Source organism: Doryrhamphus excisus, chromosome 8, assembly GCF_030265055.1.
Source record: "Doryrhamphus excisus isolate RoL2022-K1 chromosome 8, RoL_Dexc_1.0, whole genome shotgun sequence".
Lineage (NCBI taxonomy): Eukaryota > Metazoa > Chordata > Actinopteri > Syngnathiformes > Syngnathidae > Doryrhamphus > Doryrhamphus excisus.
Window position 1 is genome coordinate 4,347,289 of NC_080473.1, and position 24,868 is coordinate 4,372,156.

At 41.6% G+C, this 24,868-nt stretch overlaps 3 protein-coding genes and 1 long non-coding RNA gene across 9 annotated transcripts in view; 2 read left to right on the forward strand and 2 right to left on the reverse strand.

Moving 5' to 3' along the window:
• The first annotated feature begins 374 nt into the window (after nt 1-374).
• samsn1a (SAM domain, SH3 domain and nuclear localisation signals 1a) lies at nt 375-18,860 on the forward strand. Of its 3 annotated transcripts, none has more exons than XM_058079497.1 (15): nt 375-482; nt 2,964-3,119; nt 4,802-4,848; nt 5,369-5,409; nt 6,945-7,031; nt 7,157-7,245; nt 8,846-8,957; nt 9,029-9,474; nt 14,666-14,743; nt 14,858-14,986; nt 15,257-15,356; nt 16,389-16,540; nt 16,615-16,836; nt 17,132-17,279; nt 18,322-18,860. In XM_058079497.1, exons 1-15 carry the CDS (start codon nt 459-461, stop codon nt 18,474-18,476), a joined length of 1,986 nt encoding a protein of 661 aa, XP_057935480.1. In that variant the 5' UTR covers nt 375-458; the 3' UTR covers nt 18,477-18,860. The 3 variants fall into 3 exon arrangements, with proteins under 3 accessions (XP_057935480.1, XP_057935481.1, XP_057935482.1); XM_058079498.1 differs by having other exon boundaries at nt 6,948-7,031; XM_058079499.1 differs by lacking the exon at nt 14,666-14,743.
• On the reverse strand, nt 18,408-20,879 carry LOC131134345 (uncharacterized). The gene is made up of 3 exons (XR_009131384.1): nt 20,731-20,879; nt 20,427-20,644; nt 18,408-20,337 (listed from the first exon to the last, which is right to left on the reverse strand). It is a non-coding gene; the product is annotated as an uncharacterized LOC131134345 (long non-coding RNA).
• hspa13 (heat shock protein 70 family, member 13) lies at nt 19,547-23,157 on the forward strand. Its single transcript, XM_058079502.1, has 6 exons — nt 19,547-19,651; nt 19,743-19,912; nt 20,004-20,344; nt 20,434-20,647; nt 20,716-20,883; nt 21,482-23,157. Exons 2-6 carry the CDS (start codon nt 19,888-19,890, stop codon nt 22,042-22,044), a joined length of 1,311 nt encoding a protein of 436 aa, XP_057935485.1. The 5' UTR covers nt 19,547-19,651; nt 19,743-19,887; the 3' UTR covers nt 22,045-23,157.
• gdpd5b (glycerophosphodiester phosphodiesterase domain containing 5b) overlaps nt 23,066-24,868 on the reverse strand; it is a 34,895-nt gene continuing 33,092 nt past the window's right edge. The window contains exon 18 of one of the 4 annotated variants that reach the window (XR_009131382.1): nt 23,066-24,118. Coding sequence is in view for 2 of the 4 variants with exons in the window: in XM_058079500.1 (XP_057935483.1) it covers nt 24,027-24,118 (92 nt within the window). In the remaining 2 variants the exon portion in view is untranslated. The remainder of the gene's footprint in view (nt 24,119-24,868) is intronic. The other 3 variants (XR_009131383.1, XM_058079500.1, XM_058079501.1) reach the window with 3 other exon arrangements.

Genomic DNA, 24,868 nt, shown 5'->3' on the forward strand with positions numbered 1-24,868 from the left:
AAGGGTTGAATGTAAGAGCCATTTCCAAGTTCTTCCATCAATAGTGATGGCACTGTACTGCCAAAAAAAACCGTTTACATGCATGTATCGTAACTCCAAACTGACGCCAAAACCAGTTGAGCCTGATACTTTGACTGGAGATAAATACCCTGGGTAGGATTTGTAGTTTTGGGCCAAATCGACATCTTTACCGCGCTTGAAAAAGAGCATGGCTATGGGTAAAAGTGTGCATATAAAAAACAAAGAGTCAATCTGTTGTGCTTGAGCTGCTGCAGTAATGGTGGTCCATCTATTCTATTGGATTAGTGGAGGGATTTCACTGTGGTTTTAATCTGAGAAGACAGCAGCAGCAGCAGCCTGGTGACCCGAGCTGGGCTCACACTGAGCTGGCTGTTGTTGTGCGGATGTGTGTGTGTGTGTGTTGGTGACAACGGGACGACGACTGCCTCATTGCCGACATGAACCTGTTCTGCTTTTCACTGGTAAGGAACACGCAAAACAATACAAAATGTGTTATTTGATAGTTGTGTGGGAAGAAGTGATGCATTCACGTGTTTCAGATGGGCATCATACTTTTTTTCCTGGGTCATGGTTCTGCTCTGTGTAGGGATTGCCGGTTCACTATTGAACACGTGGAAGGCACTGCATGTGTGGAGACTATATCTTCTATTTGTCCTTTGTCTTTACTAGTGAACACGTATAGTGTACTATATGTGTGGAGACTCTTCCAATTGCCCTACCTTTTTTAGTAGTGGTAAAATGAGTTCCCTGTAAATGTTGTTCCTGTTTACCAGTGAACATGTACTGTATAGCGTACTGTATGTGTTGAGACCATATTTTCCAATTGGCATTCCCATTTACTAGTGAAAATGAACATGTATGTATAGTGTACTGTATATGTCGAGACCATACACGTTAGTAGTGATCAGGAGTAATGTATGCATGCGGAGACTATATCCTGTAATTGCCATTCCCGTTTACGAGTAAAGACATATAGTGTACTGTATACGCTACCGCTCCAAAGTTTGGGATGACTTGGAAATGTTTTTGTCCAGTCTGAGATATGGCTTTTTCTTGGCAGTCCTGCTATGAAGTCCAGCATCCTGAAGTCGCCGCTTCACTGTTGATACTGACACTGGTGTTTGATGGCTACTATTTAGTGCAGCTGTGAGGCATCTTTGTCTTAAACTACACACTCTCTTGCACAGTTGTGCAGCGTTTTTCTGTCCTTGTTAGACCCAGTTTGTGCTGCTCTCTGAAGGGAGTAGTTAACAGCATGGTAAGAGATTTTAGTTTTAGTTTACATTTTTAGATGGCTTTTCTAGTCATCTATTAGTCTTATAAAATGATTGGATTAGCAGCCATACCAGGAGATTGATGCAGAGGACTGACAGTTGTTGATAGTAGGCCTCTATGCAAAAATGGAGACCCTTCTTTGAAAATCATCTGATTCATTTTAATTGTTTGTGAAATGGATAAAAATGTTTGGAAAATGGAAAAAAATTGTTTGTGAAATGCATGAAATTTTGTTTTTCTTTGGAAAACAAAGAAATTTGCAAGTGATCTCAATCTTTTGAGCGGTAGTGTACTATGTCGAGACTGTTTACTCGTAAACACGTACAGTGTACTGTATGTGTCGAGACCATTTCTTCTAATTGTCCTTCCCCGTTTACTAGTGAACACGTATAGTGTACTGTATGTGTCTTCCTTAGAAGTTTTTCCTTTGCCTTTGTTGCCAAAGTGCCGTCACAGCCATGGCTCTGCTCAAGGTTTTGTTGCTTAAAAGGTTATTTTTCCTCGCCTCTGCTACTAAATTTCCCACATTCACTCTCCGCTCTGTTTGAGGTTTCTTCTATCGTTTTCTATCAAGTTTTTCCTTTTCTCCATTGCCAAAGTGCCCACACCGAGTCTTGGTTTTGTTTGAGGCTTCTTCTATTGGTAGAGTTTTTCCCTGTCTCTGTCGTTGTGCTTGCTCATATGAGTTTAAATGTAAAAGGAGCGTGCTCTACTGTATTTGTGAAGTGCCCTGGCGGTATCAAAGTAACATTGGACTGGGTGTATCTAAATTTAAGAGTGGAACTAAGGTACTAAATACAATGAAAAAATAATGCTAATTTTTGCAATACCATCCTTAAAAAGAGAGAATTTTTCAATGCAACTCTTGTATTGGGTCTTATTAGATTGTGCAGGTGTACCTAATGTTAAGGCCCGGGAGTGCACGGTGAAAAGCATGCATGCAGAGTCTCATCATGTGCACAGATGTTAAGGGCTGTGCACCACTGATGAGGATTAGTCACAAACCTCCTGGTCTGATTGTTACTGGACATCACGTGTGCTCCTGTTACAAACTGCTTTGACATAGACAGGAAATTGATATGAAGTGAGATATATTGTACATAAAAGAAGGATGGGAAATCACTATCACAGCATTCAATATGTAATATGCAGTATTTCCATCAATGTGTGGACCTTGTCATAAAATGTCAAGATTAGCCAGTATGTTCCTAAAAAGAATCTATGCATTTTTAATCCACACAAAAATCTCTTCTGAGGAATTTTCAATCCAGCCTGACATTAGCATTAGGATAATATCCCTATATGGCCATATGCTATCCTCCTGACTTTAAATTTAAATTGTGTTGTGCTACGACAGAATCAGTATTATATGTTGCTATGTAGAAATTATTTCTTAGCTATGACTTATAAGCCATCGTTCACTACTGCTCCCCCGCCCCCCGTGTCACCTAAAAGCTGCTGTGTACTTCACGGCTGGATTTAGCACATAGACCAGATTAAATCCATTCATAAATTAGAGTGGGGTGGAAAAAAAGCCACTAAAAATACTCCACTATGTCTAGCACAGGGATAAACACTTTTTTTCGCAGTCTAGCTAAAGGAGAAAAAAAAACAAGGCCCAAAGCATCATATGTTTGTTTTTTTTGTGTTTGTGCACGTGACACCAGGAAGGTTCTATGGACAGCCTCTATGAGGCTGTGCAGACTTCCAGCGATGGTCCCCCTAAGCCCGTCCCCAGCCGCTCCTCCAGCCGCTCGTGCAGCCCGGCGCTCCTGCTGGACAACGACGCAAAGTGGAGAGGATCTGGAAGGTCAATTTCTATGGTATGTTATACTCTCTGTTTATATTTAACTGTCACATGTTAACCTCTCGACATCCATTGCAGCCTGGTCATCCGAGAAGGGGGATTCCCCCATCTGCGGTCCCTTCTCAAGGTTTCTTTTTCCCTAATGGGTTTTGAGTTTTTCCTTGCCCTGATGGGGGTTCAGATCAGGGGATGTCGTTTGTCGTCTATTGTCTATCATCTACTGTTGCCTGCTTGTTAAGCCCTTTGAGGCTCTTTTGTGATTAAGGGCTATATAAATAAACTTGACTTGACTTGACATGTTCTTGCGGAATTTGGAAAGTTGTACATAAGAACCCACATTTATGAACGAGCATTTATTCTTGTCACTTAAACAAAAATACAAGCGAAATTGTGCAATCATCTGTCCATACATACACTTCCGCTTCAAAGTTTGGGATGACTTGGAAATGTTTTTGTCCAGTCTGAGATATGGCTTTTTCTTGGCAGTCCTGCTATGAAGTCCAGCATCCGGAAGTCGCCGCTTCACTGTTGATACTGACACTGGTGTTTGATGGCTACTATTTAGTGCAGCTGTGAGGCATCTTTGTCTTAAACTACACACTTTCTTGCACAGTGGTGCCCAAGTTGTGCCCACACACTCATGGATCCAAAGACACTACACGGATTGCACTCACACCCCCTTCACATCCAATGCCTTCGCTGCTAACCTCCCTCCCAACCCCCACCCGGCCCCCCCAACGGGGACCACGGTTTGCGCCGTAATTGCCAAATTGTATACCAAAGTTTTTTTCCTCCTAGTGAGTGTTGTTCCCCTTCTTACACCTCTGTCATCGCCCAATCATCCCGTCCTGTCACCCCACGTCTCACTGCATAGTATGTTGTACGTATACACTACCGCTCAAAAGTTTGGGATCATTTGCAAATTTCTTTGTTTTCCAAAGAAAAACAAATTTTCATGCATTTCACAACATTTTTATCCATTTCACAAACAATTAAAATGAATTTTCAAAGAAGGATCTCCATTTTTGCATAGAGGCCTACTATCAACAACTGTCAGTCCTCTGCATCAATCTCCTGGTATGGCTGCTAATCCAAGTTCATCATTTTATAAGGCTAATAGATGACTAGAAAAGCCATCTAAAAATCTAAACTAAAACTAAAACCTCTTACCATGCTGTTAACTACTCCCTTCAGAGAGCAGCACAAACTGGGTCTAACAAGGACAGAAAAACGCTGCACAACTGTGCAAGAGAGTGTGTAGTTTAAGACAAAGATGCCTCACAGCTGCACTAAATAGTAGCCATCAAACACCAGTGTCAGTATCAACAGTGAAGCGGCGACTTCAGGATGTTGGACTTCATAGCAGGACTGCCAAGAAAAAGCCGTATCTCAGACTGGACAAAAACATTTCCAAGTCATCCCAAACTTTGGAGCGGTAGTGTATGTAATTTAATTGTACAGTTTTGTTGTTGTTTTGTTTTTTTTACTAAATAAGACAACCGACTTAAAAGGTTGCCAGTTTGTGTGTTAAAAATTGAAATACTTAGAAAGCAACTTGCGGGCAGGATTCAAACGCATGGTGGGCCGCATGTGGCCCCTGGGCCATACTTTGCCAACCCCTGATTTTCAATCTTTTTACATGTACTCTTGAGTGTCTTGAGTTGATTTTTTTTTGTTGCATTTGGTGCTGGCCACCAGGACATGGCGCCAAGGACGGGCACCCACACTCATAAAAAGAACAGAAGGTAAGTTCACACTTTCTGTTCAATCAGAACATACTGGATTTCACTCTGTAGGTAAATCTAGCTCGGCATGCAGACAAAGTTGCAAAGCAAAGCGCCGCCATGCAAGGAAAGGGTTTCCCCACAGAGTCATACATAAGGCTGGAGAAGCTCTGTTTATGTTCTCTGTGAGGGTTAGTGCTACAAATCCTCCTTACTGCAAAGCAGGCAGGCTCTTAATAAGCAACACCACATCCTTCTGTGATCTGTCTGCAAGAGGCCTTAAGGAGCGCAGTGACAGCTTACTGGAAAGAGGCATGATAAAAATTAGGAAATTTGTCATAGTAGTCTCCTCCGGCAGAAGGCACACACTTCCTGCAGATGACCGCCCATTGAAGGCCCACCTACTTAGTCCTCTGACTTTCTGATACACCTTTGCTTTCTCGCTGGTTACTTTCATGCCGCATATTGACGCAATTGTACATGATACAGTATAATATTATGTCTATTATAATGTGCTTTTTTCTGTTCACTGTACTTTCAGGACACATGTGTCCAAATCTGCATCAGATAATGAAGCACTGGGTGAGTTGGTTAAGTAATCATGGAAAAAAAAAAACAATCCACACAGTGTATTTAACAAGATGTAGTTACTGTATTTTCTGGACTATAAGTCGCTCCGGAGTATAAGTCGCACAATGCCAAAAATGCATAATTACTTAGAAAAAAAACATACATGAGTCAACTACTTGACCAAAACAGACATTACATCCTCTTGGAAGGCAAGTTCTAACAATAAAATAATAGAGAACAGGTTGAATAGATGTAAGATATGCTAACACAATGGTTATACAGCTAACAAAAAAAATATGAATGGAAAAGGTGTCCAGTGTTTATGTAACATAAACAGTTTTTTCATTTATAAGTCGCTCTGGAGTATAAATCGCAGGAACAGCCAACTTATGAAAAAAAGTGTGACTTATAGTCCGGAAAATACGAAAAAAAATGGCCACAATGTGGCAGACGTGCATTTTATGCATGTCTTTGTGTTGCGCGAAGGAAGTTACGCATTGAAGGGAAATGTTCAGTTCAGTTGCAAATGTGAAAATTGTAAATATTTCATGGTGTTATATTTGCAAAAAAAAAATATTTTCAAATAAAACACAATTTTTTTGTGTTGTTGTATGTTGTGGCATTGTTTTTTAGACATTTTGGCTAAATATATATAGCTAAATGTGTGTCAAAATTGAAATTTAATGGTAATGGTAATGGTTTTATTTCATTTGAACATGCATCAGATTACAATTGAGTGCATCACATAATCAGTTCACAGTTCCACATGTCCAAAAGGAGTAGGAAGAAGCAAAGCTTATTAAATCCTACCCCTCCATCTGGTACTTTTACAATCAGTAACTGTCACATTGTTCGTCCTGCTTTCCTAATATAATTTATTTTTTTTTTACTTATTTTATACATTTTAATTGATTTTTATTTTTTTATTTTCAGTTTACATTTAATTTACACAGATATTTATGTACATTTAAGTTATGTATTTGCATGATCCGATACTAGCAAAAGTAATTTTTCTCCTCTGAACTACTATGATACCCCAAAATTCCCTCTAAATCTGGCAATCAATCAAAATCATGGGAGACTGGCAATTCACTGTGGATGTGAGCACATCGTTACACATTTCTTCAGGCATCAGGTATAAGCTTTTGAAAGTTTATAAGATATTGTTTTTTAATTATGTTTTGCGGCTACAGTCTATTTTCCTTTAGTGAGCGAGGAGGTACAATGGCTCTTTTGATAGGAAAGGTTGCCGACCCCTGGTATATACCATGTCTATATGCCCTAATCTGTCAAAATCATCAAAAATGGCTGGTACCGAGCGGGATGCCGGGATAGTCATTTGATACATTGAAATATGTAGCCACATTTGTCTCTAAAAAATCCAAATTGTAGGACTTTAATCGCGTTCAACTGAACTTGGATTCAAGTCAGCCATGACCTACTCCGCTGCTTCACTTGTGGTGCTTCCTGCAGCTTCACTTTACCCCCCAGACTTTTCAACTAAAATCCTCAACATTTCTGATTTGTCCCCTCCCCCCACCGCTCAGCAGATCACGCCGTGGGTAATACGGCGGTTTGGAAGCCCGCCAAGAGCCCAGAGGATTTAGTCCACATCTCCAACAATCACAATGAAGGTAAATAGGGAAGAAATGGGGGTAAGCTGATCTATAGGCCAATGCTCATTTGGGCTCTCTGCAGGGTGTCCCTTCCACAGCTCATTGGTGATCACTTTATTTTACTCTGTGTTTTTTTTTATAAGAAATAAAAAGGACAAGACACAAAGTGGATGCCAAAGCAGGGAAAACTCACACTGCCGCCAAAAAACGAGACAAACACTCTCCAAGTCAGGTAAACGCTGCTCACGCAATTCAATGTTATTATAAAGTGCATAGACTCATCTGAACACCCATATAGGATCTCTTTTGCAACCAAAAACTAACCGAAAAAGCAACTGACCAAACTTTGCGACACAACGCTCCAACTACACAAACTCTACTAACTCTATATTAACCTAAAAAACGACAGATTGCATTGGTGAAAACCTTAATAGTCTGTTAAAAGCAAACCCAAAGCAAGGTAAACAACAACTGTTTGTCCTACCTTTGATGCCATTTTTCTTCTTTACTGCAAACAAAATGTCGCTCAGTGGGATTTCTAGATTTCGGATTAAATGAAGAACCTGCCAATATGCTGGTTCTTGTGGGTCTAGAAAGAAATACAACACAACAGGCACAAATGTGCATTGACTATACAGTCAAAACCTCGGTTTTTCATAGGATTCAGTTGTGAAAGTCTTTGCCCCGGTTTTCGATCATCTGGGTTTTCACAGAAGAAACTTGTTCGTTTGCCCTTTACTGTATTGTTCTGTGGAATCCAGTGCCCAAACCAACCAAGTCACTAATGTCCACGGGTACATTGGTGACTCAGTATATTGTTTTCTGCATATAATACTATAATTACCATATTTTCTGGACTATAAGTCGCTCCAGAGTATAAGTCGCACAAGGCCAAAAATGCATAATTAGGTAGTAAAAAAAAACATACATAAGTCGCATTGGAGTATAAGTCGCAGAAGGCCAAAAATGCATAATTAGGTAGAAAAAAACATACATAAGTCGCACTGGAGTATAAGTCGCACAATGCCAAAAATGCGTAATTAGGTAGAAAAAAACATACATAAGTCGCACTGGAGTACAAGTTGTATTTTTTTGCCAGGGTAATTTATTTTCCAAACTACTTGACCAAAACAATCATTACGTCCTCTTGGAAGGCAAGTTCTAAGAATAAAATAATAGAGAACAGGCTGAATAGATTTAAGATATACTAATAGTTATTCAGCTACACAGAAAAAGTGTCCAGCGTTTATGCAACGTTTTTTTCATTTATAAAATCGCTCAGGAGTATAAGCCGCAGGAACAGCCAACCTATGAAAAAAAACTGTGACTTATAGTCCATACATATGCAGTATTACAGTGGCTATAGTAATACAGTATTCTCTATAAAATGTATTTTTTGGATGTCTAGAATGGATTAAGTGGATTTACAGATGAACATTTAATTATGAATTCTTCAAGTTTTCATTTCATTATTATCTTTAACAGTAGCAGATTTTGAAATATGTGCTAATCCTTTGATTAAGATGGATTAAAAGTTCACATTTGTGGCAACTGTATTGTAGTTGTCTCCTTTTTTGTGAAACTAAAATTCTGATTGGGTTTTAATACAGTGCAGATGGTCCAAAGAGCGGCGCTACTGTGTGTGTAATCTCTGAGCCACATGGCACGAGCAGGCGAAGGGGCTTATGGAGGGTCACCTAGCGTCCACTCCCACTAAAGCTCATAATAGGAAGAAGCAAACAAAACTGAGCACATGGATCAGCAGCAGCCATATTTGTGCCCAATAATAATTATTTTAAAAAACAACACCAATTTCTGCTTCTTCTCTTCAGAACACCAAAGGAGTTGCAACAGAATCCAAACCAGCTGCCAAAAAAACCCAAAAACCTGGAAAGAAACCCCCTGGGAAGAGTGGGAAAGATGGGACAAAGAAAAACTCCACAGGTAAAATACACCAGATGAGGAAAAATACACTTGTGCTTATTTTATTACCCCTCTTATGTTGCGTCTTGCAGTGCGCTCCCCACCAAGAACCACAAGCCCCCCGGTGGGCCCACAGTACCTGGATGTACCCCACAGGTCAGACACCAGGCTCTACCTGGGCAAATCTTCCACCCTTCCCACTCAGGAGAATACAAGTCCAGGACGCTGCCCTGACATGATCAGTCTCCCGGGTGGTGCGACGCCCACTCACACTTACCACCACCACCACTACACGCACAACCAGCGCTGGAGCAACCCGGGTGACAACAGTCCCGCCTGGGGCACGGTGGTGCAGCACACCTGCCGCAGGCCCCTGACCGAGTACCGGGCATGCTCACATGACTTCAGCCAGCCTCACACCAAGGCGGAGTGGCAGGGTGGACAAGAGCACGATGGCGGCTTGGACACGAACTGTAAACCCCCGATTCCCCCAAAGGTGACGCGGTCCATCACTGAGGTGGATTTGGCGAAGCCCAATGTAAGTACTCACAAAATGTATTTATTCATTAATTTTCGTCCTCTTATCCCAGCTGTCTTCGGGCAAGAGGCGGGGTACACACTGGTGGCCAGCCAATCACAGGGCACATTTAGACAAACAACCATTCACACTCACATTCATACCTATGGACAATTCAGAGTCGCCAATTAACCTAGCATGTTTTTGGAATGTGGGAGGAAACCGGAGTCCCCAGACGGGAGAACATGCAAACTCCACAAAGAGATGCCCGACGGTGGAATCGAACACAGGTCTCCTAGCTGTGTGGCCTGCGCACTAACCACTTGGTCGCCGAGCAGCCGTACCTGCAACCAGACTTTTATTCCTAGTCTTCTCACATTATTAACTGAAAACCTGAATGAAAAGCAGGTTTGGCCGCCTCTGCTAGGGCCCCTCCAGCCGCATCCGCTACTTTCTTACTTACCCCAGATGCAGCCGACTCCCGGCCAAACTGAGACTGACGTACACCGACCATGGAGTCGGAAGTGGCTGCAGAGGGCACATACTTCACATGCCATCCTTAGCCCGACGCAGCCCCGCCCACCACGGAAGTTCCTCCTGCACTAAAAGTGCTACAAAGTATCTGCATGCTCCGCACTGAGGCGGTACTTGTCCCCAAATTTTGCCCACACTTGCAAGTACATTGGGTTGTGACCGGGGGCTTTATGATCCCCTGCCAAGTGCTTGCCTCCAAATGCCGCACCAATCGAAAGCTTTTTTTGATGCACGTTTTGCAGGGTACAACCCTTATATCACTCTCACAAAGACAGGAAGTCCCACACATGGCAGCCATGTTTGTACTGGATGCTGCAGCGGGGGCCGACCTGATCTGCGTTTCAAAAATGAGTATCGGGGTATGCTGGAACGTATCCCAGCTCTCTTTGGGGGAGAGGCGGGGTACACCCTGGACTGGCCGCCAGCCAATCACAGCGCATATTATATGACTACTCAACATTCATTTATTTGAAAAAACTGTGATATCTATAAAACACTATAACATGGCACCCTTAATCACGTCAAGTCTTCTGATAATCAATCAGCACAGACCTTCCTACAGCGTGGATTGACCTCGAGGGTCAAGGCCTTCGTGTGTTCCTCCCAACATAATACCCTCCATGATACCAAGTGGACACGTGCACTGTGCACCCAGTCACATGGTTTCTGTAGCTTAACATGACTTAGGGAGGGGGCGATTGTTTACAAAGTAGCAGGATGACGAGATGCCTGTAAACTCTATAGTGTCACTGGTCAATAGAGATTAGACACAAGAGTTACACTAGTACTACTAGTATCTGAAGTCTGATAAAACTGGTGTTGCTTTTGTTCAACTGCAGCTATAATCGTGTACTTTGTTGGAAATGAAATTCTCCTCAACCTAGATCCCTTTTAACTGCAGGATGTTCCATGACAGTAACTTCTACACAGAATACCTTCGGCAAAGAGTAATCAAGACAAAGTGGTGTTAGCAACTAGTAGCCTGACATGCATATTACTAGGGTTTTCAAAAACACCAAGATAAATACTAACAAGTTATTGTCCTGGATATACTGTATACCATCTGGTGCGACATGCAAGAGAGGGAAATACAGAGCAATTATTTATGAAATATTAGCATTTCCTTTCCTTGAACTTTTCCACTGCATTTACATGTTATGTGAATCTCAGGGCATTGACTTGATTGCGTCTTGGAAGACGTTTCTCACCTCTCATCCGTTGGCGATAGAACTGCTCTAGTCTGAACATTTGGTGCAAGATCAAATGTACTTATCAAAATACACTACCGCTCCAAAGTTTGGGATGACTTGGAAATGTTTTTGTCCAGTCTGAGATATGGCTTTTTCTTGGCAGTCCTGCTATGAAGTCCAGCATCCTGAAGTCGCCGCTTCACTGTTGATACTGACACTGGTGTTTGATGGCTACTATTTAGTGCAGCTGTGAGGCATCTTTGTCTTAAACTACACACGTTTTTCTGTCCTTGTTAGACCCAGTTTGTGCTGCTCTCTGAAGGGAGTAGTTAACAGCATGGTAAGAGATTTTAGTTTTAGTTTCGATTTTTAGATGGCTTTTGTAATCATCTATTAGCCTTATAAAATGATGAACTTGGATTAGCAGCCATACCAGGAGATTGATGCAGAGGACTGACAGTTGTTGATAGTAGGCCTCTATGCAAAAATGGACATCCTTCTTTGAAAATCATCTGATTCATTTTAATTGTTTGTGAAATGCATGAAAATTAGTTTTTCTTTGGAAAACAAAGAAATTTGCAAGTGATCCCAAACTTTTGAGCGGTAGTGTATATACAACGGAGTGGGGCCTAGAGCTGATGAAGCCTGCTTGGACAACCTGAACAGTCCAGTTGCGATCAACAACATCAATGTCTTGAAACCATGACCATGTTGAAGTATCCTTGGGCAAGACACTGACCGCCTTGTTGTTCGTGATGCTACGATATCAGTAGATAAACGTGGTAGCAAGTATCTTGAAGGGACAAAAGTGCTATACAAGTGAAAAGTCTGTTTGCATTTAGAACACATATTCAATCAGCAACAAAGCGACTGTCCGCGGGGGTCAGAAGTGAAAAATGAGAAACTGTAATCTGGATCGACAGACTGATTGCAAAATGGAGGATTAGGCAAATGCTTTTATCTTCAGAATTCCCTTTTTTCTGCAAGGCAGCCATTGAAATCCCCACTGCAATGCCTACAGAATAGTTTCCCATTGAAAAAAAAGAACAAACCTCAAAGTGAAAAGATCCAACATGTAATGATGAGTGACAGACCGGAATAGATTTCAACACAACAAAGTTACCGCTGGTGTTCAGCACTTCCTCAAAAGACTCAAGAAAAGAATCATTTAAAGGCAGAGCCGCACAGTTATTGGTAGGGCTGTCATGAGACAAGACTTTAGCATTACTTTTAAAATTACTCCGAAAAAATGTTTAAAAATATACAACAAAATATTTCAATATAGTAATCTAACTTGTACTACGATTACTTGCATTGGTCCCCTCGAGGCTCCACTCTTCCATACTCGGTGTGTATGCTACTGGCCCCGCCTCCAACCATCGGGATAAAGAGAGTTTATCTTCTCTTCCTGCCTGTTTGGAGGCGAGAGACGAGGAAAACAGGTTGGCGGTATTTTTATATTTTTCGGGCCCTGAAAATGAACCGCACCCTTTAAAATTAGCCCCAGCCAGCAGTTTCACAGAACATCACAAAATTTGATAGTAATGTCAATCATGGCAGGATGCACAAAAAAGTCTCAAGAACACATGTTCCATAACAAACTCCACCACTTTGGTATTTCAATTAATTTCAATCAACTCATCCGACGCACTTTAACCAAATGAGCTCAGATGTAAATGATAGCTACTAGAAAGATGTGCGATGCTACATGGCGAAGGATTTTAGGCTGTTCCGTAAGCTGTGGGTATCGCATGGTAGCAAACTTTGATGATCAGTCAGACAATTTGTTAACTCATTTCCACCAGATCCGCTCGTCATCCTAACTGGTACATACAGTATGCTGAAGACGACACCTTGAAGCTATGCATACTGGAAGTCACACTTTGGATAACCCTGGTTTACGTATTGGTGAAATACCAATACAATTTTTTGGTGAATACTTTTCTTTTCATAAATGTTTGTATTTGATTACTAAGTAAATGCAAGACGGAAGAAATATCTTCTGTCTTTCACTTCTAATGCATACCACTTGGGAGCGGAGTTGCAAGCACTATTATAAGCATCTACGTATTTGTGCCGCTTCCAATTAATCAGTGGCGGGCTGCTTTGCATAATTCAATGAAACTCTGCATCATATTTGTTTGTTAGTAGATTTATTTGTAGTGTGAATGGTTGTTTGTCTATATGTGCCCTGCAATTGGCTGGCGACCAGTCTAGGGTGTACCCCACCTCTTGCCTGAAGTCAGCTGGGATAGGCTCCAGCATACCCCTGCCAGCCTAATGAGGATAAGCGACTCTAGACATTGACAAATGAATGTATTGCAATGTGCAGAACTGGTTGCTTGTAGATATATGTATGTTGTGATAAACTACCATTATTGCCCTATTCTGACCCAATGCTGTATCTTGGAAACTATAGCCAATCTGTACTTCTCAATTACCTAAACCAAGAAAAATTTTGCTTCCAGACTGGTGTAAATTACCATTATACACTTCGTCTCTGACATAACTTGACCCGATGCGTCATTGCACCTCAAACCCAAATGCAACTTTTCCTGGATGTGATGTCGACAATGTTTTTGTCAAAGCGCCAAGCACGAGAATCCCCCCCCCCCCCCCCCCCACCACCTTTCAAAAGCGATTCTGCAACAACAGACAGAAAAGTCGATTGCTTCACATCCTGTGTGTTGCAAGGAAGTGGGCTGTCGGACGTACAGCCTCAGCGTCTGTCCGTGATTGAGCTTCAGGAGACAAAAGATATTTTGAAGACAGGAAGGATAAAGACTAGATTAGAAAAGGATCAACTCCTTAAGGGAAAAATGTTGCAGAGGGCCACCTCCAATGTGTCTGACAAAACAAAGAGCAGTAAACCAAAGGTAGGCAGTGACACTTTCAACAGTGTCATATTCATCATATTCAAAATAATTGCTATGTACCCGTTTTTTTTTTTTCATTATTATTTCCAAATTAACAAAAACGAAATCACTGAACCGGGCTTGATATTCTCCAACTGACCTTTTTGTGTTTTTGGACGGCGGAGGATGCCGCATTAAATCAATCCACAGAGGACTATCGAGGAGAACGCGGCTCATATTTAACCCAGGATTTCCAGGGATTATTTGGTTTATATAATTATTTGGTGCTCGGTTGTGCAACTGATGGGAGAGATTATAATGACTTTTAGTCTTATGAAAAAGATTGGTGGGAAAAAAATCTGAATTAAAACAAAGCATGGGTGCATAATGACAATGTGGCTTCATGTATTAGATCATTCATAAGGCGTATTACTTAATATACATGAAGTACACAAACATCACTGCGGTTGTTTGCCTGAACTGCATCACACTGAGAGCTGTTTTCCATAGCTTTGGTTATATTATTAGCACCATGAGAGGGTCCAAATAGTACAGCATGATACAGTGCAGGTTCCAAGTGTACTGTATAGGTCATTTGGTTTGACTTTGATTCAACATAAATGTCCTCCACAGCGTTCCACAAGCTTTGGCAAGTTTGAAGGCCTCAAGCATAATCCAACTGCAGCCAAAGCAGATAATGGAACCAATTTGGTTAGTATGCTTTGGTCTACTGAGACATTTTATGCTATATAGTTTAGGGAGGGACAGCGAGGGACATTTTGGAATGCATATGAAGGAATTTAATGAGAAAATGTTTTTACACAGCTGCCAGAAGAATGCGAAAGCTCAGAGCCACACAAATCAGCTGGAATTGGGAAGAAAATGAAGGCAATTTCGCTGACCATGCGTAGGAAAATGGGCAAAAAGCATGCAAAGTCTTTCTCGGAGGAGATGGTAAGCTTCCATTAATAGTTACGGTCACGATTACCTATGGCTACTACATGAAGGCTTCACTTGCACAATAGTGGATGCACTTGTTTTTTCACAAGTGAAAAAATATGCAGTGTAGAAAATGAGTGAAAACCTCAACAGCGGCCACACACAGTGCTGCTTTTCCTTTACCGCTTCACATCCTCTGATAAAACACTGACATGCAAGACACATATGCATCTTTTTAAACACATTATCCTGCACTACAATGCATGTTTTAATTTCTTCTGACAGGGTGACAACACAGAGACAGACACCGGATGCACGGCTGAAAAGAATTCTGCAAAAACCAGCAACTCATTGGAGAGTCTTTACAGCGGCCAAAGCTCATCCAGTATGTAATTATACACTTTTCAAAATACAAATAACATTTATACACAGTTCCAAAAACAACAAAAATGACGTTCAATGTGCGCATGCGCAAGTACCTCAACCGCATAACAAATATGGCAGAGCTGTGTAGTAGCGTACTTTATACATTAGCTTTTCCAGCATAATGAACACTCTTAATACCACTATTTCCACTTTAATTCCATTTAGAATTGATCAAATGAACCCCAAAATCTCGGAGCTTGTGTCAAACTTCCAAAAACACACTGCTTCGGAGCTTATAGCATTCTGCTAATATCACGTGACGTTGAAGTGCGTAATGACGTCTCGAATTGGATTGTTTTGGCGCTAACTTGTGGATATAATCGCCGGCTATTGAACAATGTGGAGATTGGTGAGTTCTTTGTTCATTCGTCATGTCGATCAGTGTTTCACTCATTTAGTGACATGCTCAGATGTTGCTTTCACTGAAGCACCAAAACTTCAGAATCTATCCAGGCTAAAAAGCTATTAGTCATGAGGTTCCACCCGCCCATCTTTATTTATGTCAAACATACGCTATTGTTTGAATGGATTTGACCTAGGTGTATAATGTACTGGTGCGCATGCGCAAATTCAAATAAACAAATATGGCGGAACAACGATACAGCGAACGATAGTAGTTAAAACCACTTTTACGGCAAAATGTTTAATGTACACTTTCTACGCCACTATTGTTTACACTTTGCTTACATTACTTACCAAAGTCTTCATCTTCATGTCAACATACACCACCAAAGTGTATTGGAACGATGGTATAGTCGACGGGAGTAGAAACCCAAATAGGAAGGTGTTGGTGCGCTTGTATTTGTAAAGTGACATCGCCAACTAGTGGCGTGGCATGCGTATTACATTTTTATGCATGTTTATTAATTTCACACATTTTACGACGTGTTTCGTTTTACTGAGGATAATTTATTGTGCAATCCCAATTATTTCTTTATTTTGTGTAAAATGCAGACTAAATAAGTACGGTATTTTGTGCTTGTTGGTTCAGGTGGTGTAACCACCGAGTCCAATGGTTCTGGCCAGAGGGACAGTCTGAGGCTGGAGGAGGACGGTTCCTATCAGGGTCAGTTCTGCGGCAGAGCCCGTGTCCACACAGACTTTGTCCCTAGCCCGTACGACACGGACTCACTCAAACTTAAGGTCAGGCACATGAAAAAGTCTGTTTTGAAAGTTGATTTCATGATTTAATAAAAAAAAAAGTTTTCTATCATCAGGCTGGTGACATCATCAACATCATCAGCAAGCCTCCAATGGGCATCTGGACGGGCCTGCTCAACAACAAAGTGGGAAACTTCAAGTTCATCTACGTGGATGTTCTGGTGGAGAAAGAGGAGAAGGAGGAAGAAGAAGAAACCCCCAAGATACGACAACAGAAAATGTGCAAAAGACCTCGACCGAAAACGTTGCTGGAGCTGCTTGAGCGACTGAATCTGGAGGTGAGGAGAGATGACTTCCCCCAAACACTTGCCCCTACTGAGGAATTTGTGTTCAATATATATAACATATATATTTCATATAATGAGTGTGACAAGTGATATAGATAATGGATGGATTTCACATAATGCTGTGATTAGTCTTTCAGTAAAGCATACCGTGATTAGTTCTGGGGGAATAAACATTATTGTTTTTGTTGAATCAGGGCATAATGCACTTTAGTACCCTCTGCTGGATTTGCTGGAGCATTGCACTTCTCCTTGCAAAATCCCCACTGAATATTTTTTCTTCTTGCAGGAGTATGCCTCGGCCCTGCTGCTCAATGGCTACCAGACAGTGGAGGACCTCATGCACCTGCAGGAAAAACACCTCATTGAGCTCAACGTCAAAGACCCCGAACACCGACACAAACTGCTGGCAGCTGCCCAGTGCCACTACCCGGAAGGTCAGCTACATACATAAACGTGGCCTAATCGTGACTCGTAATTCCAATGACTCCTCAGTGGTTTGACTTAATTTCTGTAGTGCTTATTATAATACGGCAACTATCAAAGAAATAGACGTGACCTTCCTAAACGCCTACTCAGCTTGAGGTGGAAATGTTTTGTTCAGATGCAAGGCAGCCGTTTGCACCACAGAGAACGGAAGTAGACGTAGAGGCATGTCTGGAACTTCCTGTTACTCACACAGAAAGTGCTTGAAAGACCAAAATGGTTTTTTTTTTCCTGTAAATCGTCTGTCTCGTAGAAAGAAAAAAAAAAGTCTCAAAACGGAACAAAGTTGCTGCTCTTGCACAAAATGTCGCCTCAAATGGATGGTGGTGTTTTATGCACAGCCTGTAGAGGAGGAGGGGGGGGGGGGTTCTGCAACTAAAGCTCATTTGTTTGTGTGTGTGTGACAAAACAGATGGCAGCTTGTTGACTCACCATGTCAGCATTTTAAATCAAATTTAGGGTAGTAATTTGGCATTCTGGACGCGAGGATTAGCAGATTTTTATTAACAGAATTGAATTCACCTTGGGCGGCACGGTGGTCGAGTGGTTAGCACGCAGACCTCACAGCTAGGAGACCAGGGTTCAATTCCACTCAATTCCACCCTCGGCCATCTCTGTGTGGAGTTTGCATGTTCTCCCCGTGCATGCGTGGGTTTTCTCCGGGTACTCCGGTTTCCTCCCACATTACAAAAACATGCTAGGTTAATTTGTGACTACCATAGGTATGAATGTGAGTGTGAATGGTTGTTTGTCTATATGTGCCCTGTGATTGGCTGGCGACCAGTCCAGGGTGTACCCCGCCTCTCGCCCGAAGACAGCTGGAATAGGCTCCAGCACCCTTTTTCGTGAGGAAAAAGCGGTAGAAAATGAATGAATGAATTCACCTTGCAATAGGAAGTCACAGATGGCGCGATGATGTGTTTTTGCTTGCTGCACGCAGATAGATCTTCCCGATAAGGCTTATTTTCAACTTGATTTTTCTTGTACCTGTAGGTGATGATGGAAGGGATGTTGAGGAGAGCGTACCCTCTAGCGTTCCCCAGGAAGAAGACAGCGACTGTCCAAGAGACTCTGGCTGTTTCATCCCGTCCGAGTGCTCGGACAGCAAGGAAGACGCGGAGCAGCTGGCAGATGACGCGGCTTCCTAACGTGATCCTTATTTGCCCGATTCAAGATAACATATGGACTTTGTCACTGTTGATATACATGTATATATCATTATAAATCATAACATTAAAGACAATAAGCCACATGGATTTATTGCATACAAAATATACGTTGTATTTATTTCATTCTAACTCATGCATCATTTTTTCTTATAAAGCCTTTATTTATCATATCTTCTTTCTGTTGTGATGTTTTATTTCCTATTAATAAACACGTATTTTGAATTGGAAAATGTAGACAATAACTAAACTTGCCTTTTATTGTACATATTGTATACTGTTCTATTGGGAAAAAAAGCAGAAATGGTGTTCATGGGAACTCTTCTGTAAATACCATGAAATAAACACTGCCAAATATGTTATTGAGTCATATTGAGTCATTATTTGATTAAGTAATATCTGTAGTGTATAACGTAATATACAGTGGGTAAATTATATTTCATGCATGATTAATTACTCAACTTCAATTGCAAATTAAATTCATAAAACATTTTTAATATAGTGACTGTAATATTGGATGTGTTGTATGTAATTTGTATTTTAAATTATTTTTAAAGAAAATTTGAATATATTGGAAAATGTACAAGGTTTATAGTTTACATTTATAATGAATATGAGAGCAGCTGATTTACTGATAATCGTAATACATTACAGTATTATATACTTTACATAGATGTATAAGATATTTTCAGTAAATAAAGCAAATGAGTTATTAAATTAATTACTATCATTAGATATATTGATTAATAATGATTTAATGAATGTATAAAATCGCCTTTCCTCCACTTTTTTTGTTCCAGGCCGATCCAGGCTCTTTTAGAAGAATGGCATTGTGGGAAGTTAGTGTGCTGTAGTTCTGTGTTTTGACACTAGATGTCTCCCGTGTTCGTCTACACAGCTTATTTACAAGTTATTTACTGATTATACTACTATGAAAGGATTACTTTAATCACAAAAGAAGACAACTACAAATATTACTACGCACAAAACTGTTATTGTGCTTTGAACGCGCTAACCTCGTGACGAGAGAGATATGTTCCGGGGTTGGGGAAGAAAAAGGGTAAGGGACAGGAAGTGACGGACACAAACCCCATGTCGGAGTTAGGCTGTTGTTTCGCCTATCTGGTCTAGTGTTTGACTGAGCGCGGAGTGTTACAGTAGGTTGTCTTGCAAGGCCTTCTGGGAATTGTTGTTTTCAACTACGATCACTGTTCCATTGATATTGGTGCCTTAAACTACATTAACCAGGATCCCCCTCACGAAGATCTACGCTGACGTGTACCTAGCAGGAAGTGTGAACGTCGCATCATCGGCTGTCAAAACTGCAAGTAACCGGCATTTTGTGTTTTTAGCAACATATAGTGGATGTTTTAGTTCCTGAAAATACGTAACGATGTCGGGGGCGATATCAGCGATAGGTAAGTGGAATGATACTTGAAAAAACAATATTAGCCAAATATTATGTGAAATATTAGCCAACACATGATAAATACATGCTCATGGCCACAGGTGCTGTTATCCTGGCTCTGTTGTTGGCTGGCTATTTGGGCCAGCAGTACTTGCCTCCACCTAAGCCCAGAGTGATCGGCCTGGACCTGGGCACCACTTTTTGCTCCGTGGGTGTGTTTCACCCTGGCAGCGGAGAAGTGGAGGTGATAGCCGATGAGGAGGGCAGGAAGAGCCTCCCCAGCGCCGTCTCCTTCACCAATACGACAGTGTTAGTCGGATACGAAGCCGTGGATGTGGCCGACAAGAACCCACAGAATACTATTTATGATGCTAAGAGGTTCATTGGGAAGATCTTTTCTCCGGATGTGCTGGTCCTGGAGAGCAGCCGCTACCCCTTCAAGGTAAGCAGTGCACGAATGATCAAAAGCCCATCACTGATTTGTGTAGAGAAGCTTGAAAATGAACATGAAATGTCACCCCTACCGCCTAGGTGATGAACAACAACGGGAGAGCAGAGTTTGTCATTACCACCAATGGTACGTTCACGGTGACTCCGGAGTTTATCGGCTCCAGGCTGCTGCTGAAGATGAGGAAGATGGCCGAGCGACAGCTGAATGCTCCCGTCCACAAAGCCGTCATCTCCGTGCCTGCAGAGTTCGACGAGAAGCAGAGGAACGACACCGTCCTAGCCGCTAAGCTAGCTGGTCAGAGAAAGAGAGGGAAAAAAATGCGTACTTATGTCATACAACTCGGTTAAACTTTCATTTTGCAGGGCTGGAGATCTTACGCGTGATCAACGAGCCCACGGCTGCGGCCATGGCGTACGGGCTTCACAAGGTGGACGTCTTCAACGTGCTGGTGGTGGACCTCGGCGGGGGAACCCTTGATGTGTCCCTGCTCAACAAACAGGGCGGCATGTTCTTCACTAGAGCCATGGCAGGTAAAGTTCAGCCGGCTGAACGGCACTTTTCAGTATGGAAAGTCGCCATTGGCTGTCCTCGAAGTCCATAGATGACGACATCACCTAATTTGCATATGTTAGAGGGGAAGCACGCGTAAAATCACTTTAGTTACAAATAAACCCGATTAATTTATTTATTAATTCATTAATTTATTTCATTTCATCAAACTAAAACGACTTAATGTTTTATCTCGGTCACAGTTCTCTCAAACTTTAAAAAATTAGCATAAATTAGCATATTAGTGTGTTTATTTTATGTCTCACATGAACATGACTCAGTAGCACACTCTTCTGGTGAATATGTGTAATTGCAGCTTCATAACAAATAGAGCAATGCAGTCGCCTTATCAATTAATTACATTTACTCGAAGAATTGTTAGCTAATGCACTTCAATTTACAAACAAAGAGTAACAAACTATAAACACGCCCTCGTTTTAATGGTTGTTTGGACATATGAGTCCCCAAATGCCGGAAAACTCGCCAAGGACACCAGAAAAAGTCCCTAGATTTGGAGAAAACAGTCATCACATTCAGCACTGTCCACCACTTGTGTTCATATTCTGGGTTTTTCTACAGGAAACAGCAAGCTAGGAGGTCAGGACTTCAGCCAGAGGTTGTTCCAGTACACCACAGAACGATTCCAACAGGAGTACGGGGTCCCGCCCACCCTCAAAACAGACATCCATCGCCTCCGCCAAGCCGTGGAGGCCGCCAAGCTCAACCTCACCCTCCATCCCAGCGTCGTCATCAGTGTGCCGCTTCATCTCCACACCCACGACGACTCTGCCCCGGTAGAGGTTCTCTTCCAGGCGGCGGTCACACGACGGCTTTTCGAGGAGCTTAACGAGGACTTATTCCAGAAGATCCTGGACCCCGTGGAGACGGTACTCGCCGAGGGCCACCTGGAGAAAGACGAAGTGGACGAGGTAGTCCTGGTGGGCGGATCCACCAGGATACCACGCATCAGGCAGCTCATCAGCGAGTATTTTGGGAAGGAGCCCAACACGTCCGTGGACCCCGACTTGGCTGTGGTGACCGGCGTGGCCATCCAGGCCGGCATCATGGGCGGATCGTGGCCGCTACAAGTCAGTGCCGTCGAGATCCCCAACAGACATCTCCAAAAGACAAACCTGAGCTAGTACTTGTTTACTCGGGACTGCGTAGACACCCTGAATGTAGGCATGCTGGCATCAACTCACTCACCAACATTCCTTGAAGAAAAAGGGCCAAAAAGCACTTTAGTCGTGCACAGCTGCTGTGAACCAGCTTTTTAGTTGACCTTTTACTTGTTTTTGCAGTTCTTCTCAGGGAGGTATCCCGCTCTTACATTCAACTTGGCTTGGGGACCACAGGGTCATAGGTTGAAGACCCCACCAAGACAGGAAAAAGAAGAGAAATTGGGGATGGATGCACTTTTGATGTGCCTTTGAGCAAGGCACGGGACTCCCTCCCCCTCGTATTGGGGGTTTGACAGAGTTGCACGTCTCCCTTTCACTCTTGATTCCCCAAATGATAAAGCGTGCCTATTGTCAACAAGACCACAAGTCAACATACTACTGCTCATGGCCGACAGGCATCACAGCTATAACATGATTGTGTATTTCATTATGGACATTCACATACATATTTAAGGTACTTATACTCTATGTTGTGTTTTTTTAAAATGACGGTTTGATGGGAAAGTTGCTTTGTATTAAATACAACCAACTAACTGTAGTTTGCGTGTCAAAACGTTTGAAGATTCTTGAATGATTTAGCCTTTTAATTTGATCAGAATCCAAAATTATTGCCAAAAAAGATAAATTGAACAATATAAATACATCAGTGTAACAATATTAACAAAATAATACGGTGCAATTACTCCGTGTGCATACAATTGTTTGATTTAAATAAATTAACATGCAAAATAAATGACCACCACATACTCCACAAATAGGCGATATATTGTTTCCCCACAGAAAACACATCTCATTCATCCTTAGTCGGTAATAATTTATAAATACGTGATAATATAGGTAAAAATGTACAGCATACTGTACATACATTACTGAAGAAACTGCATTTACCAAAGCTAGCCATTCAGTCCATGTACTAGCTGAATATATATAAGCGGTATCAAACAGAGCAACATACTTGCTCATAGTGCAATAAAACAAAAAAGACCTTATAAAACTAATTTCCAAATGCCCACAAAGCATGCTGGGTAGTCCGGCTGCAACAATATGAACTGTGACCAATAAAAATCACTGCATATCAAGAGTATGTTAATCTCTCCTGTTTACTTCTCTGACAATCTCAGCATACTTTGCAATCGAGTAAAAATGAAGTACCACAAGCTACCCAGCATGCCTTGCGGTGGGACAATATTGATAGTTTGACATGGGTATTTTTTTGCACATAGATATTTGTTAGTATACCCACATGGTGTAGTACTTAGGTAGGTGGCTACAGATTGTATCTAACTACTTTTGACGACTCAAATGTATGGAGTAGAACTTGTTTAAGTTACTTAAGAAGCACAGACAAAAAAAAAACAAGTGCTGAGTGTCCCTTTTAGTTATCTTACACTTTTATTCATTTGACAGCAGCAACCAACACGAAGACACTTTGTTTGTAAACAATAAAATAAACCCCAGCAGACTTTAACTACAGAGAAATAGTAGCAAGTGACAACATGTGCAATACTACACACAGGCTATAAAAGTACACACCCAATGAGGATACATATTTGAATGATTTGAATTACAACAACACCACACTTTCCTGACTGTACAGCTCACACATTTCATATGATCATAACTGTTCCATGCGCCAGCAGGACTTCTTTAACACAGCATTTGAAATGTGACTACCGTGGCAACCGATGTGAGCATATTTCAGATATAAATAAAAAGGCATCAGTGCTTAAAATGGAAAAGAGCTGCTTTGGAAAATTAGCTTAAAACGAATACTCTGGACATTCCTAAATCAATCAATCAAATATCCGCCAAATAGCCACGGATACAATAAAAAGTGCTGAGTCCAAAGTGAAATACAGTATGAAATATAGTATGTCCAGGAAGCAATGACGGTATTTACAAACTGTACACGCTTGTTTCCTCATCTTGCGGCTGAGTGGCCATCATTGGCTCACACGTTGGTTAGTGTAGTAGTCATACTCGTTACTGTTGTCTGCGTCCGGCTCATCGCCGCTGACACTTCCATTGCCCACCTCTAGAGGGAGCCAAAGAACACACAAAGTCGTCACGTCATATTTGAAGAGACAATTATTACAAAAAGCTGAACGGATCTCTTTTAGTACATTTTTTCCCATCGGAAATCAAGGATTTGTCACCATAAAAAAAACTTTTAATACATTTGCTCTATCTAGAGACATTATTTCTTACATTATTATGTACATTTTATTTGAACATGCCTCATGTTACAATGGAATGCATCATATAATCAAAAGCTTTAAGCACTTAACTTGGATGATTATTGATGAAGAGGTCAAGCAAATACAAGTCATGCTGCAGATGCATCTCACACATCGAAAACCAAGTCAACCATGTCACACTTCAAAATACGAGACGGTGAAAATCGGTCAACTTAAACTGGATTACCAATCGATATTGTGCACCATGATTTAGTTATGTCTCATTTGCGTGCACCTTGAAATCAAAAGTAAACAGGCAATAATCAAACACAGAACTAGCATGCATTTGGCTGCAGAGGGAGAGGAGGAAAGGTAAACCAATACTGACGCCAAGTGGCTGACGCCTCACACATATCACATTTTATCACTGGTAACCAGTGGCGGAGCGACGAAGGCGGCCAGGGGTGGCCGTGGCCACCCTTGGTCACTCTCCGTCTACAATTTTGACAAACGTGGTGCAGAACATTAGTTCAGCATTACCGCAGTTTCCACTTTGGCGCATTTCACTGCAGCACACAACTTTCCGTGAAAGCAAGTTTTCTCACTGT